This window comes from Chelonoidis abingdonii, chromosome 6 (genome assembly GCF_003597395.2).
Source record: "Chelonoidis abingdonii isolate Lonesome George chromosome 6, CheloAbing_2.0, whole genome shotgun sequence".
Lineage (NCBI taxonomy): Eukaryota > Metazoa > Chordata > Testudines > Testudinidae > Chelonoidis > Chelonoidis abingdonii.
The window spans coordinates 88471878-88487431 of record NC_133774.1 but is presented as its reverse complement, the minus strand read 5'-3'; the positions used below and the strand labels follow the sequence as shown (position 1 = coordinate 88487431).

The 15554-nt window shown below is 40.5% G+C and overlaps 1 protein-coding gene across 1 annotated transcript in view; it reads right to left on the bottom strand.

Moving 5' to 3' along the window:
- Nucleotides 1–15554, bottom strand: part of CNTNAP4 (contactin associated protein family member 4) — a 291312-nt gene that overhangs the window by 91632 nt on the left and 184126 nt on the right. Inside the window, exons 5-6 of the mRNA XM_075067493.1 lie at nucleotides 2758–2961; nucleotides 2411–2583 (exon numbers count right to left, since the gene is read on the bottom strand). Coding sequence (XP_074923594.1) covers nucleotides 2411–2583; nucleotides 2758–2961 — 377 coding nt within the window. The remainder of the gene's footprint in view (nucleotides 1–2410; nucleotides 2584–2757; nucleotides 2962–15554) is intronic.

Genomic DNA, 15554 nt, shown 5'->3' with positions numbered 1-15554 from the left:
TTAGCTCTTTGCTGTCATCAAATCTATTAGCTTAAAATATAGGTTAACAAAACGTAAACCATATAAAATATGTATGCATTAAAAAATAATTTAACCTTAGAACCTTTATTTTCCTGAAGAGGCTCTTCAGGAGTTCTAATTTAAAAAAAAAAAAAAAAAAGTCAAGAAAAAGTAACAATTTTATAACTCAGAAAACCTTTACATTTTGGAAGTAAATGGCATATATAGCAAACAGCAGGAGTTCTCAAACTTTTTCATAGCATGAATTATATTTTAATATAGAGATTATATCTTGGCCAGTTTATCCTTCCATTTTTGATCTTATAACATCCTTGTAACAACTACAGCAAACATTTACATGGAAAAGTAATAATTAGAAACATGCTTATGCATTTTTAGCCAACTTAATGAAAAAAAGTATTTTATCACACTGTCTGATAAAACTCTTCATTTTGGGCTACATCCTACATGGTGCTGAGCACTCTGGCTTTGATCCAATGAACTTAAGCATGCATAGGCTTAACTTTAAGCATCTGAATGATCCAGCTGAAGCAATAGGATATTCAGTGCTTAAATTTAAGTATGTGTTTAAGCACCTTGCTGGATTCAGGCCAGGGTGTTCAGCACTTAATAGGATCAAAGCCCTTTATCGCCCCCATTCATCCGTTTTCCTTCTCTCAACTGAAAATAGGAGGGGAGCCAGCACTCCACAGAACCGCTCCAGCAACCAGTGTTTGAAAATCTCTGCAGTACATTATACACACTCCTTTAGAAAAACCTGTAAATTGCAGAAATGAGAAAGATGTGTGGAAGATGTGAGGCTCAGATGCTTGTTCATTTCTAGATTTGCAGTAAATGGAACTTTAAAACTAAAGATTTCAGAGATGGACCTTGCCAAGTGAATTTTCTTTGACCACACCTTGTGGTGTGATTTTTGGGATGGGAAATCATATCTCCTTATATGTTTGTACATTACTAGAAACCACTATAAAAATAATAATGAATATAGAAGCAAAAAAGATGATCTATTGACACAGTTTTGACATTATTGCCATAAACTGTGACCATACAGATCATTGTTGCAACCAGGATCCTATAGTTTGACCCGTTCTTGTACAGAGGAAGCCCAGTGGGGTGTCTATGGAAAGGTTGTAGTGTGCTGGTGATGATTATGCTGTCTGTCTGTCTGTATCATTTTTGTATTTGAAGTTATGAATATTGGCTATGCATTTGTTTGATTCTAAGTAGCCTCAGTGAAGCATTTGGTCAGCTTCTTGAGAAAGCACTATTCTCAGTAAGTGCCCTATCAAGAAACGCTTAACTGACAATGGACTTTGGGAGATGCCAATCTACATCTGAGCTTTCCTGGGTATGCTCAAACTAACACGTGAACAATGGCGTTGGCCTGCAGAAAGCTGAATCATCCATAGATGTGTGACTTTCTCAGGTGGCTACAGACTCCATCCTGTTGCTGTGATTTAGCACAGGAGATCAAAGGGATTTCTGCCCACAAGAGAGAGAATATAAAAGGCTCAGGAAACCCCTCCATTTTGTGTTTAGCTGGCTCTCCACTCCAAAGAAATGCCTGAAAGAAACTGGAACAAAGGATAGTAATTCCAGGGGTGTGAGTAATTGCTGGATCCAGACTAGGAAGGAGTCTAGTCTGTGAAAGAAGCTCATTGGAATATCTCTGAGGGTGAGATTTACCTGCATTTAGTTTCCTATTTTATTAGGCTTCGACTTGAGTGTTTTTGTTTTATTTTGCTTGGCAATTTACTTTGTTCTGTCCGTTATTACTTGGAATCACTAAAATACTACTTTTTATATGTAGTAAAATTCTTATTAATTAACTCAGAGCAAATAATTAATTCCTGAGGGAGCAAACAGCTGTGCATCTCTCTCTATCAGTGTTATAGAGGGTGAACAATTTATGAGTTTACCCTGTATAAGCTTTATACAGAGTAAAATTGATTTATTTGAGGTTTGGATCCCATTGGGAACTGGGTGTCTGGGTGCTAGAGACAGGAACACTTTCTAAGCCATTTTCAGTTAAATCTGCAGCTTTTGGGGGACATGATTCAGACCTAAGTCTGTGTTTGCAGCAGGCTAGCATTTCTGGCTCAACAAGACAGGGTACTGAAGTCCCAAGCTGCCAGAGAAAATAGTCTCAGCACACCAGGTGGCAGTCCCCACAAGGTCTCTTTGACCCAGTCCATCACAGGAGTGTCCTGTAAGGTTTTGCAGAAGTATGGTAAGAAGACATTTCTCTGATCCATTTCTTCCAAATATAAATTTCACTAACATTTGAATTACTATAAAATTCCCCAAACAGTTCTGTTCCCTGCACTTATTTCATTACATTTACATAACAAAGGTAATAAATGTAATAAATGAAAGGTAATTTTCACACCTCATAATCAAGGTCCGAATAATTGAGTTCCCCCTTTGCATGAAAATGACGACTGTGTTTATCCACTGTAAAGTTTACTTGATTGTTAAAGTGTTCAATGAGGACTGAATGCCAGTGCTGATCATCCAAAAGGCTGCCCAGGGTAATATTAGCAGAATTAATTTTAGCATCACCTTGAGATGAGAAAAAGAACAAACTGTGAGATTCATTTTATAAAAGAATATGGATATTTAAACGGGCTCCTAGCTTATGGCATACAATAGGTTAAAATAAGCTTAATATACAGGAATTTTTGATGCAACAACATCTAATGGGTGCAGCAAGACTATACACCCCACAGCCATTACCTAAATTAATGAATAAAGAAAGTTTTCCTTTTACTAATTCCAATGTGATGTGATCTCCATTCTGTCCTCCTCTGTGCAGTAGAATCCCATCGCTTTGCATTGTTTTAAACTTCAGAGAAATCACATCTTTCAGAGCAGTCATGGATTTTTGACTGAATCTGTAGAGCAGGCAACTTTTCCCATCAAAATCAGCCACCTCAGACCCTAGCAATAAAGAAATTAAAGATAACTTGTAATCATATGTTTAGACAACAAGGGGTTTATTTTGCCTCATAGTGCATGAATGAAGTGTGAAGGAAGCCTTCCCCTCCCCACCCTACTACACCCTACTACAGTAACTCAGGACCCCGTTAAAAGTGGCACTCCTTGTTCTCCTGAGTGCCAGGACTTCTCCAGATTTGCACCATTGCTGGCAGTAGACTCTCCAGAGTGAGTGGTTCTGAGGGCGCATAGCCTCTAAATATGTCTGTTACTTAAAGTACACTCTGAAGCTTTCAAAAAGTTAGCACTGTAGCCTTGTGACCTGGAAGTTTTGGGCCTAATTCTGATCTCATAGTATTCTGACACCAGTGCAATTCTATTAAGTTCAATGCAATTGCTCCTGCTGTATACTAGTGTGAGAGGAGCATCAAGCCCATTACATCATACTGAATGAGGGACAGGACTTTCAAGCTACCCCAAGATGGACTATAGCTTTAAGCCACTATTAAGGGCAATCTGTGTGGCTTAATATTCATTTAAATTATTATTAGTTCATTTTATTCTGGAAAATGAATAAAGTTAATCTTAGGAAAGAAAACCCACTAATTATGATGTAGTCAGCCAGCCCTGGTTCTTTTCTTACCTAGTGTAACACTGACATCAAAATAAATACTTTTTTTCTACACCAGTGAGATGAGTATCAGGCCATTTAGATTTAGAATTAGAAAAGGCTGCTTTGCTATATCCCATTGGTCATTTCTCAATATAAGAAATATTTTGCTAGAAATGGAAACATCTTGGATACATGAGAGGTCATTAGAAATGCATACTATAATACATGAAAAAAAGCAAATGCTCTCTAAATTTAACAGATAAAGAACACAGTGACAGTAGGGAGATTCATGTTTTTATGTTTTTTCAGTTATTTTGTTTTACATTCAGTCTCGGTGACTTATTATAATAGGCGCATTATTGCAGCTGCGTGACAGCTGCCCCAATGAAGTCTACTTTCTGTCATGTGAAAATTTTTATCTAGTCTCTTTCAAGGTCAAATACCTTCACTTCATCTGAAAAAAAGTGATTTTAGACCAATGATATATCAAAGAATATCTGTCAAAATCAGTTGTATATTGAACAAGAAAGACATGAAGGAACTGATATCACCAAGAAAAGCTCTTAGAATACTCACACCTCATAAGTAAAGAAGAAAAAGGTAATTGTCCTTGAAAGATACATTTGTGAAATAAATGAAGATGTAAAGGGTACCCAATAAAATACAAAGTTACTTTTCAACTAACTGACTGATTTCTTCCAAGTCACCAGAAACACATTATCTGTTTACTAACTTTATTTCATTTGACCAAAAAAAAAAAATTTCTCCACATTGTGGCATAAAAATGAACTCAATTCAAATTATCCATAGTATTTAAAGTTAGCCATTTATTTTCACCAGTCAAAAATCCTTGTCAATTTAATGCAGTTATGTTTTGAGCATGTAGTCTATTGATTTTCTCCACATCTTGTTAATGTACTTTGTTCTTATGAAGAATTCATTTACCAAGTGCACAATGAATATGCATTACATTCTGCCTAAAAAGCATTTTCATTTGAGTATTGTCCTTTGTTATTCCACTGAATAAATGTTGAAAGTAAAAACATAAATCCATGGCAAATACAAATGACGTGCTTTTATGTTTATTAGATTGCAATAAACAAGTAGGAGTGTCAATAAAACAGGGCTTTTTTTTAAGCTTTCACAAATGTAACAATGCAGTTAAAACTCTCATTAGACGTATTCTTAACAGGCACTGACAATATTGTGCTTTCATTATTGGTAACACACATGTATTTGTATTAGCTGTTGAGCAACAGAGGAAGAATAATGTATATTCCTGCTCTCCAGAATCACTTCACCATTCACAGTGAGCTTAACCCTGCAGTGCAGTGCCTCTCAAACTTTTGTACTGATGACCCCATTCACATAGCAATCTCTGAGTGTGACCCCCCCCATAAATTAAAAATATTTTTTAATATATTTAACACCATTATAAATGCTGGAGGCAAAGCGGGGCTTGGGGTGGAGGTTGACAGCTCGCAACTCCCCATGTAATAACCTCAAAAACCCCTGAAGGGTCCCAACTCCCAGTTTGAGAATCCCTGCTGTAGTATTTCCTCAGTCCTTACTCAGGAAAAAAAACCTTTAATATGAATGAGTGAAGACTGTGAAAAGAATGTAACTATTGATTATAGACATTATTAACATTCTTGTGCATCTACCATTTTTACCATCAATGCATTCCCACCAAAGTGTGAGGAACAGGGGGAGGAAGAGGAAGAGAGAGAGAGAGAGGAGAAAATGCATTCTGCTCATCAGAGTAGAAGTTTATGATTCTAATTAACAAAGAGTGTTACTACTTTTTTCCCCTTTACTACAGTCATTAACTCATATTTCGGTGAATTTGTTACCTGAACATCAATCTCAGTAGATTTCTTCTTCTGCCCTTCAAGTAAAAATGTTATAAGGTAAATGGAAAAGCTGATTCACTTTGGGATCACAAATCTTTTAATTATCATTTTTACAAAGTCAAAACACAGGCATGTTTTCAGAATTATTTAGTCCTTTATTTAGCTATACTCCCAAAGACACAGAAGTCCCAAAATACAGCAGTGCCATCATAAATCACAGAATGCTGCAGCTCCCTGCATATCACAGAATCAAATTTTTCAGTGGGTCTCAACCAGCAAGTAGAGAAGATTTTGACAAAGCTAGTCAAAGTATTAGCTGCAAACAACAGGTTTGAGTTTTGAAAATGTGTTCATTGTTTGAAGTTGTCCAATGAACACTCTATAGAAACAAATTTCAAACTCTATTCACTGCCTGTATTCCTTAATTGTTATCACTTTAGTTACATGTATTTTTCCTGGTTAGATAATTGTCACTGTAAAAGAGAAGGAAATGAAGATCAAGTCACTAGGCCTCTGTTTCTTTTAAGGAGAGAGGATGGGAACAGTTTATGGAGTTAGGAGGAGCTAGGTTTGCCACTTGAATCAGGCCTTGCATGAAACAAAACAGCTAGAGAAATTAGGTTACTGTAATATCATAGATAATGGGCCACATTTAAAAATATAGTTTTGTCATCACACTTGCACAGAGTTCTTGCAAGTGTGTATATTATCCTAGCTATACAGATTGTGGACAGACCTTTGTCCAGCTTACTTAATTGTTCCAGAGGTTTTGTGTAGCCCTAGTATAAAGGGGGTCGTCACAAACCCTTTGCAGCAATCACTTAACAGTAGTAGTGCCAGGGCTCTGACCTGGACGTTTGAGATCACAGTCTCCATGGTGTTATGTTGCTGCCAAGCATTGTCTCCCATCTTAATTAATGTGCCTACCAGGAACATTTCTTGAATTTACTAGTGTTCATTTTTAAAATTCTGTCTTTATAGAGCACGGCCATTGTCACAAACCCATTAGAAATTTTAACAAAAATGTTTGTGTCTGGTCCCATTTAGGAAGGGGATGGTTGGATACCTATAATGGCCTACAAGTCAGGGAAACATTTCAACATATCTGTCCTTCTGTTGTGTGAAATATGAATTGTTTGTAGCTGCGTTTACTGGTCACCCGCAGATGGACTGAACAAGAGAGGTAGTAGTTGAGGGAAAAAAGAAGTCTGCCAAAGAGACATATTTAGGCTCCATGCAGCTGCCAGGGGACAATTCTAACACAGAAACTGACAGCATAGCTTCATCCTCACAATCTGACATTTCAGCTACTGACAAAACACAGGAAACTGCTGCAGAGACGTATCTAATTTGCACGCTTTGAATAGGAAGAACAAGCAGCCAGGAGCTGAGAGGCATTATTTTTTGTAAATACAGAGGATATGGTGCCCAATCACAGCATGATGCAAATGAGGTCAATATATCTGGGGAATAGTATTCATCTGCAGCTGGCAAATACGTTTTTTCTTCTTCTGAGGGGAAAGAAAAAACAAGGCCAGTTATACTTAAGGAGAATGAAATGGAGGAACTTGGCAGAGACAGCAGGTAAAAAAAACCCTGAACATGGAGGACAATATTTTGGATGGACTCTTTTATTAATATAATAAATATTAAAATAATCTACAATTTCATAACTTATTATTGCTATTTGTGTTGCAGCAGTCCATTAGAGGTCAAGCAGGTCAGGGCCGCTTTGTAGTGGGTAGTGTAGAGAAAATGACTGTCCCTGTCCAAAAGAACTTATGCCCTAAAACATGCTGTGTGGAAAATTTACAACAACTGCCTTACTTATATGGATATCTTTTCTGGAGATCATTTACTTCAGTTAGTTGATAAGCTGAAGCCACCACAGCATGAGAGAGATTGAGGATACTCGCTATCAGTACTTGGTAGCTGTCACTTGGATGACAAATACACCAGACAATTTAGAATTAGTGCTAGCTATGATGTGTGATATGATATGTATATGTTTCCCCAAAAATATCATTGCTTTTCCATATGTTTACAGGGAAGATGTACTTAGGGGTGTCTGGCCTTCTCTGAAAGCCAGTGTAGAAATTGTACAGAGGGGGATCAGTTGGGCTACAGCAAGATTTTTGAGCAAAATTAAACCTGCATGGAAGAGAAAGATGTGAGACCTTACAAAAGAAACTACTCCCACTTCCCCACACATACACATAGACATAGAAACATGATTAGTCAGTAGACTTTTCTTACTAACACAGTCTGGGGGCCTTTGGGATGTTCTCTTTAAATAAGTAAAAGTGATTTTTTTGCATAGAAGCATAAGCGTCCATGCTACAGAATTCAACAACTAAATATCCTATGGTTTCATGTTGTGAGCTGCATGTGCTCTCAAGGCTTTGGAGTACCTCTGAAAAGAAGAGATGAAGAACCATTATACTGGGCATCATAAGTGACATTTGCTCATCTGCAGAGGGCCCACACAAGGCTTATGCTACACCTATATTCCACTTACAGGGCTAAAGTGAGACTTAAGTGGTGTATAGACCCTACACTGCTCTCCCAACAGGGACAGACTTCACTTTTTTTAACGGTTAGCTCTTCAAAGCAGGGATCCTGTCTGCATATCTGTGCATAAAGCACCCATATCACCATACTCCCTCTATTCACTGTATAAATCATAATTGCTATAGGAGGTGAAAATCATGCCAGTGAGGGTTGAAAGAGTGATTTAAATGGGTCTATACTGACATATCAGTGGATGATCTAGCCTGTGGTTTTCACATATTAATCCAACAGCCCATCTTGAATGAGTTACCACTGTGGAAGGCTGTATTCATAAATGGAGATATACACCTAGCTCATCAAATTGGAAGGGACAAGTCCAGCCCCCTGCCTTCACCAGCAGGACCAAGTACTGATTTTTTCCCTGGATCCCTAAACAGCCCCCCTCAAGGATTGAACTCACAACCCTAGATTTAGTAAGCTAATGCTCAAACCACTGAGGTATCCCTCTGTCTCAAGTAGCAAGACAAAACAACATCCTGTAACTCAGTTATTAGCTAGCAGTACCAATCAAAAAAATGAATAGGTCACATCACTCCAGATTTCATGTGGTTGTAGAATTTGGGAAAATATAAATCTAACTGAGAAGTAAATATTCTATGAAAAATAGTATATGTTAACATTGAATGTTGCATAATACAATATATATGATTTCCAGAGCGGGAATGGAACTATAAGAATGGAATTAAGAATTAACATAAGGCTGTAACTGGGGAATGTAAATACAATGTAATTTAATGACTGAGGAATCATTATTTTGGGCATTATTTCAGAATCTATAGAAGGTGGAAGTGTTCAGCGCTTTGCTGCATACAGAAAGAGAATGTTTGATTATAAGGTTTGATGTAAAAGAATTATTGTCATGAGTTTGAGACTGTTGAATTAATTATGATTAATGATGCCATTGCAATAGTCAGGCGGGTACAGTTCATCCCAAATGAGCACTAGTAAAACTCTTACCCCACATCATAAAATCATATATTGTGTAAATACCAAGTATGTTACTTATAAACTATTTTAAAAATGCTTTACATTGTCATTTTTAAATGGTATTGGCGCTATTGCATTCATATGTTAAAAGCAAGGATTGTACAGCACTGTTAAAATGACAGAACAAGTGGAAAATCCCAACCACAGTGGTTAAATCTTGTTTTTTTTGTGTAGACTGAGCTTTTCTTTTGCTTTAAGGTAATTGTGTCTCTGATTTAAAAAAAAATCCTGCTAATTATTTTTCTTTTTAATGTATTCTCCCATTTTTCAGAGTACAGAGGACAAATACTGCCTGGTTCCTTGTAATTTGCCCATTGCTCCTGTTTTTCCTGAGTTGGGAGAGGCTGTGTTAATACTTGATTAGAACTTATTTATATTAATAATGTTTCAAATAAATTATATTTCTTTCTATTTATAAAGCGAAGTTTCAACATCAAACATATTGTGCATGAGACTCTTATGTTCCTATAACTGCTTGCCCATAAGGCTGAAAGTTAATTGCAATACACATATCCACACATCATATAAAAAAGGTAATTTCACTTAAAATAAATTTAAATTTAAGAAACTGAGAGCAATAATTCTAAACTAGACATTAAAATCAATAAAATATTAAATGATATATAATAATGCTTTGCAGTTCTGTGGGATGACCAATTAATCATTTTAGCCTGATAATATCCCTGTTAAGCAGGGTAGCAGTATTAAAACAGACTTATAGACATGTAAATTGAGGCACAGAGAAGCCAAGGTAACAAAAGTGAGTCAGTGGCAGAGCCAGAAATAGAATCTAATTGTCGCAGCTCCTGGCTTGGAGCTGCTACCTCATTTTATACAAGACACTGTAGCCTTATCTATAGTTATGGGTTACTTTAATTACGCACCCCAAGGTGAGTGTTCTCCTCTACTTTCATCTGTGAGAGTTCAGCCCCAAGATTATCTACAGCAGCGAGGTTATCAATAGAAGGGGGAACACCACAGTTAAAGTTAACATTTTGTTACAGTTATTTTTAGTAAAAATCGGGGACAGGTCACTGGCAATAAACAAAATTTCATGGAAGCCATGGTGGCTGATAGTTCTGGGGCCCCTGCCACCATCGTGGCTGACAACTCTGGCCCCCACTGCAGCGCCAGAGGCTCAGAACTCTGGAATCCCTGCCCCCTGCAGTGGCTGACGGCTCTGGATCCCCACCATCCCAGGGACTGGGAGCTCCAGGTGCCTGTAGCAGCTGGGAACTCTGGATTCCCCTACGGCCCACAGTACCTCAGAACTCCAGGGTCCCCCTGCTGCATGCCTAGGGTTGCCAACTTTCTACTCACACAAAACCGAACACCCTTGCCCCACCCCATTGCCACCTCTCCTCCAAGGCCCTGCCCATGCCTCACTCCATCGCCCTTCCCTCTGTCACTAGCTCTCCTCACCATCACTCACTCGCTCATTTTCACTGGGCTGGCTCAGGGCGTTAGGGTGCAGGAGGGAGTGAGGGGTCCGGCTGGGGGTGTGGGCTCTGAGGTAGGGCCAAAGATGCAGGAGGCGTTGCCCTGGATTTGAGGGGTGTGTATACCCCAGAATATGATGAAGCTAATTTCAACCATATTAATTCAGCCACCCTAAATTAATAAAATAAAACACCACATAGTTAAGGGTTAATTTGGAGACAGGCTTTCAGAAGCCAGGTTAGATCTAGCAAGCAGTTTCTGCTAATCAGAATGGGAGGATGGGAGAAACAAGTAAACAACAAACTAAAAACCTTAATGGTTAAAAAACTAAGTCTAAACAGCTCTAATATTTTTTTAAAAAATGAAAATTTTAAAAAATAATAATACAGTAGGGGTTATTATAACCTATATATTTTATAAAAATAGTTATAAAAAACAGCTAAAGAAATCCTATGAAGCCATTAAAAAAAAAAAGTTTTTCCCAATACGCTTTCTCCCCCATGGGTGAGCAATTGGCCACTGCAAACCTACTGTTAATTACTCAGTATCCTTCCAGATATTAGGTAAATATCTGGGATGTTCTAAACCTACTGCTTATGTTTATGGGTGCTTAAATTTAATAAACTGCAGTTTTAAATAAAGCACACTTCCTTACACAAATCTTGTCGATGGAAGTGCTCTGGTTCCTGTTAATTTATTCCTTACACCGCCTGAAGTAAAATAGTTAAGTTGTCTTTGTTGGGGGTTCTGAAAACCCAGGGTAACAGAGGGGCCTTTGGGCTGGGAGGTGAGGGATTCAGAGTATGGGAGGAGGCTCCGGGCTGAGGCAGGGGGTTGGCGTGTGCAAGGGGGTACAGGCTCTGAGCTGGGGCCAAGGATGAGGGATTTGGGGTGAAGGAGGGGGATCCAGGCTGGGGCTGAGAGGTTCAGAGTGTGGGAGAGGGCCTTTGGCTGGGACAGGAGGTTGGCAAGTGGGGCTGACATCTCCGGCTGAGGGTGCAGGCTCTGGGGTGGGACCAGGAATGAGGATTTTGGGTGCAGGAGGGGGCTATCGGCTGGGACCGAGGGGTTCGGAAGCTGGAAGTGGGATCAGGGCTGTAGCAGGGCATGGGAGAGAGGGGTGAGGGCTCCAGCTGGGCTGTGGGCTATGATGTGGGGCTGAAGGTGCAGGAGAGTGCTCCAGGTTGGGACCGAGGAGTTCAGACGGCAAGAAGGGGATCAGGGCTGGGGAAGGGGATTGGGGCATGGAAGGCGGTCAGGGGTGCAGACTCCGGGCAGTGCTTACTTCAAGCATATCCCAGAAGCAGCGGCATTTCCCCATTCCCAAATTCTCTGCTGGCTGCCCCATCTGCAGGTACTGCCCCTGCAGCTCCCATTGGCCACGGTTCCCAGTGAATGGGACCTGCGGAACCTGCGTTTGAGGTGGGAGCAGCGTGCAGAGCCCTCTGGCTGCCCCTATGTGTAGGACTGCACGGGGGACATGCCTCTGCTTCTGGGAGCCACGTAGAGCCTGCCTTAGTCCCGCTGTGCAGCCGATCGGACTTTTAACGGCCGGAGCTGCCAGGGTTTCTTCTGGTCAAAAACTGGACACCTGTCAACCCTATGCCTATGCTGGCTGAGAGCTCCTGGTCCCCTTGCTGCTTATGGTGGCTCCAAGCTTCAGGGACACCACCCCACCTGACAGCTCTGGCCCTGCCACCTTGGGGCTCAAGCAGAAAATGTCATAAAGGTCTCTGAAAATCACAGAATCTGTGACTTCTCTGACCTCCATGACATAATCTTATCTCTACTCATGGTGCACAACAGACTATAGTGATCTTTCTAAAATATTTACTTTTATTAGCCATCCAAATAATACACACACTGCAATCTGTTAAAGGAGAGAGAGAGAATGCAATACACACAGTATTTGCATTATTTACAGCATGGCTTGCAGAAAAACCTGAAGTGTTTGTCATCATCCGCACCATCATCAGCACCACCTATGGTTGTCATCATGGTGTCTCCCCCATGATGGCATGCAAGCCAGGATACAGCTGTTGTAATGTGTTACGCATACACCAACTGGAGTTCAGCTCCTTTTCCTTATTTGAACACCTACACCTCACTACTTTTGGAGTGCCCTATTTTTCCTTTTACTTATTAACATTTCATAGAATCATAGAAGATTAGAGTTGGAAGAGACTCCAGGAGGTCATCTAGTCCAACCCCCTGCTCAAAGCAGGACCAACACCAACTAAATCATCCCAGCCAGGGCTTTGTCGAGCCAGGACTTAAAAACCTCTAAGGATGGAGATTCCACCACCTCCCTAGGTAACCCATTCCAGTGCTTCACCACCCTCCTAGTGAAATATTTATGTCTCATTATCATCATAGTAATAGATAAGGAAGTCTAACCTTTCACTCCAGCTAACAATAGTCACCTTGCGGTGTCTACTGATCTCTCATAGATATTATTATTGAACACTCACTGATATTTTCAAAACATCAGTATATCTTTAACATAGATACAAAGTCAGCAGGTTTATTAATTTACTTATCCTAAATTTTCTTAGCTTCTTTAACCTAAATTGTAAAGCCTAATTTGGCTAAGCTAAATGTCTTACAAGCCTGAGTCCTATAGCCCCTGTTAAATATTAATTCTTATATATTATATGCTTTTATATTTTATTTTAAGAAATAGGATTTATTTGGTAGTGTGATGACCCAGGGGATGCTTAGAAGGCAATGAAATCCCAGAGAAGAATACGAGGACAGTGTGGAACTTTCTTGGAACTAGAATTGCAGGCTGTCCTCGGGGAAAACAAGGCCCCCTCACTAGTCTGTGCCCAGTTTGAGTTGGGGACATGGGATCTGCTGAGCGGTGTCCTAAGGCGCTCTCTCTCTCTCTCTCTCTCTCTCTGTTCCCAGGGCCTCCAAGGAAGAGAAATGGACAAGAAGAAGGAAGCCTTGAAGAAACAGCAAGCAAATAGGAGGAAAGAAAGCAAGTCACTGAAGATAGAGGAGAAGGAAAGAGTCCATAGCAAAGGCTCAGGTTACATGAGACTAGTGAGCCTTTTAATACCTTGAGCAGTGTGACCTCCCTGTAATTAGGGTTCAGGTCTGTGCTGTTTTGGGCTCTTGGCATTCTGCTCCTTGAGCTAGCTAGTGAGAGTGACTCCCCTGTAATGAGGTTTCAAGTCACAGCCCTGTTGCTTATGGGGGATACTGAGCTCCTTGGAACCTTGAGCAGTGTGGCCTCCCTGAATTCAGGGTAAGGTCCCTTCCCTCTGTCCCTTTTGGCCTTATGCCCTGTTGGCAGTCTAGTCAGCATGATAACCCTCTAACGAGGGTTCACATCATAAGCCTCTCTCTTTTATGGTACAGATTGAAGGCTTTGGTACCTTGAGCTGTGTGGCCTCCCTGTAATTCAGGTAAGGTTTCTGTCCTTCACGCTCTTGGCATTAGGCCCCTGTAGCCAGATAATGCTAATGGACCACCCCGTAATTCAGGTGCAGGTTGAATCCCTTTCATTTAGAAGGGATTAGGGCTATCTTTGTGCCATTGGCACTGTGACTGTCTTGTGAGTTGGGTTCAGGTTGCCAGCCTCTTGCCCTTTTGGTTTTGTGGGCCGTTGGCAGTCTAGCTAGTGTGACCCTCCTGTAACTAGGGTGTAGGTTGCATCTCTCATGTTCATAGGGGCTTTAGAGACAGTTTCATTCCATGGCCCATGTGACCACTCTGTAGCCAAGGTTCAGGTCTTTCCCCTTTTGTCAGTTGCAGTTATGCTTTTTTGTTCAGCTAGTCCAAGTAACTCTGTGTAATTAAGGTAAAAGTTTCCATCCTCTTGCTTAGGTGAGAGACATATCTTTGAGCCATTTGACCGCCCTGTAATGAGGGTTCAGGTCAGCCCTTTTGGCCTCTTGATATTATGCTTTTGTGGCTGCCTAGTGAAAGGGACTACCTTGTAATGAGGGTGCAAGTCACGTGCCCGTGGTTTATGGGGGATATTGAGCTGTTGGAAATGCTGAGCTGTGAGACCTCCCTGTAATGAGGGCTCAGGTCTCTGTTGGCAGTCCAGTCAGTTAGACCACATCGTAATTAGGGTGCGTGTCACGAGTTTCTCTCTTTTATAGGACATATTGAGGCCTTTGCTGCCTTGACCTGTGTGACCTCTCTGTAATTAAAGTTGCCTCCCTCCTTGACCTACATGGAGGATTGGGGGCATTTTAATGATTTGGGCAGCGTGACCTCCCTGTACCTAGGGATCCAGTCCCTTGCCCTTTAGTCTCTTGACATGATGGTACCATAGCCCGATGGTCAAAGTGAGAAAGAACTTATATATTGCCATTGTACACACTATTTACACTTCTCCCCAGGGCCGCCCAGAGGCGGGAGAAGTGGGGCAATTTGCCCCAGGCACCGGGCCCCACAAGGGCCCCCATGAAAATATAGTATTTGATAATACTGCAACTTTTTTTTTTATGGAAGGGGCCCCCGAAAGTGCTTTGCCCCACGCCCCCTGAATCCTCTCGGCAGCCTTGCTTCTCCCTTCTCCCAGCCCATAAGGAAAAAAAACCCTCTTAAAACCAGAACAATCCCATAGTTTTGTGACGTGGAATTCAACTAAATTTCTACCTATTTTGAGATGCTGGCCAATTAGAAATTGTCAACAGAACTGGAGAATTTCCATCTAAATGTTGACATCATCTTGATAAGTAACACAATATTTCAAATGTATATTTTATTGAGATGACTACTTAGTTTTAGATGAAATGGAACTGAAAAGTGAGAAGAGGATGCTGACAGGGATAGAGTCCTGTGCTTTATTCATGAATAATGGGAGAGAAAAAAGGACAACCTGTCACAAGACCCATTGAAGAAAAGGCCAGAGATAAAGAAGGAGAACCAGTAGAGAAAAGTAACACAAAAAACTAAGGGAAGACAAAGTCAAGGAAAAGTTGCAGTGTCCAAATGCAAACGGATGGACATCATACCAAATGGACTAAAGTTGCAGTGTCCAAATGCAAACGGATGGACATCATACCAAATGGACTAAAGGTAAAAAATCCACTGCTATCTACATACTACACAGACTACAGTGAGAGATTATGCCATACACTATCAAAGAAACTGAGGAACCACCTGATCAG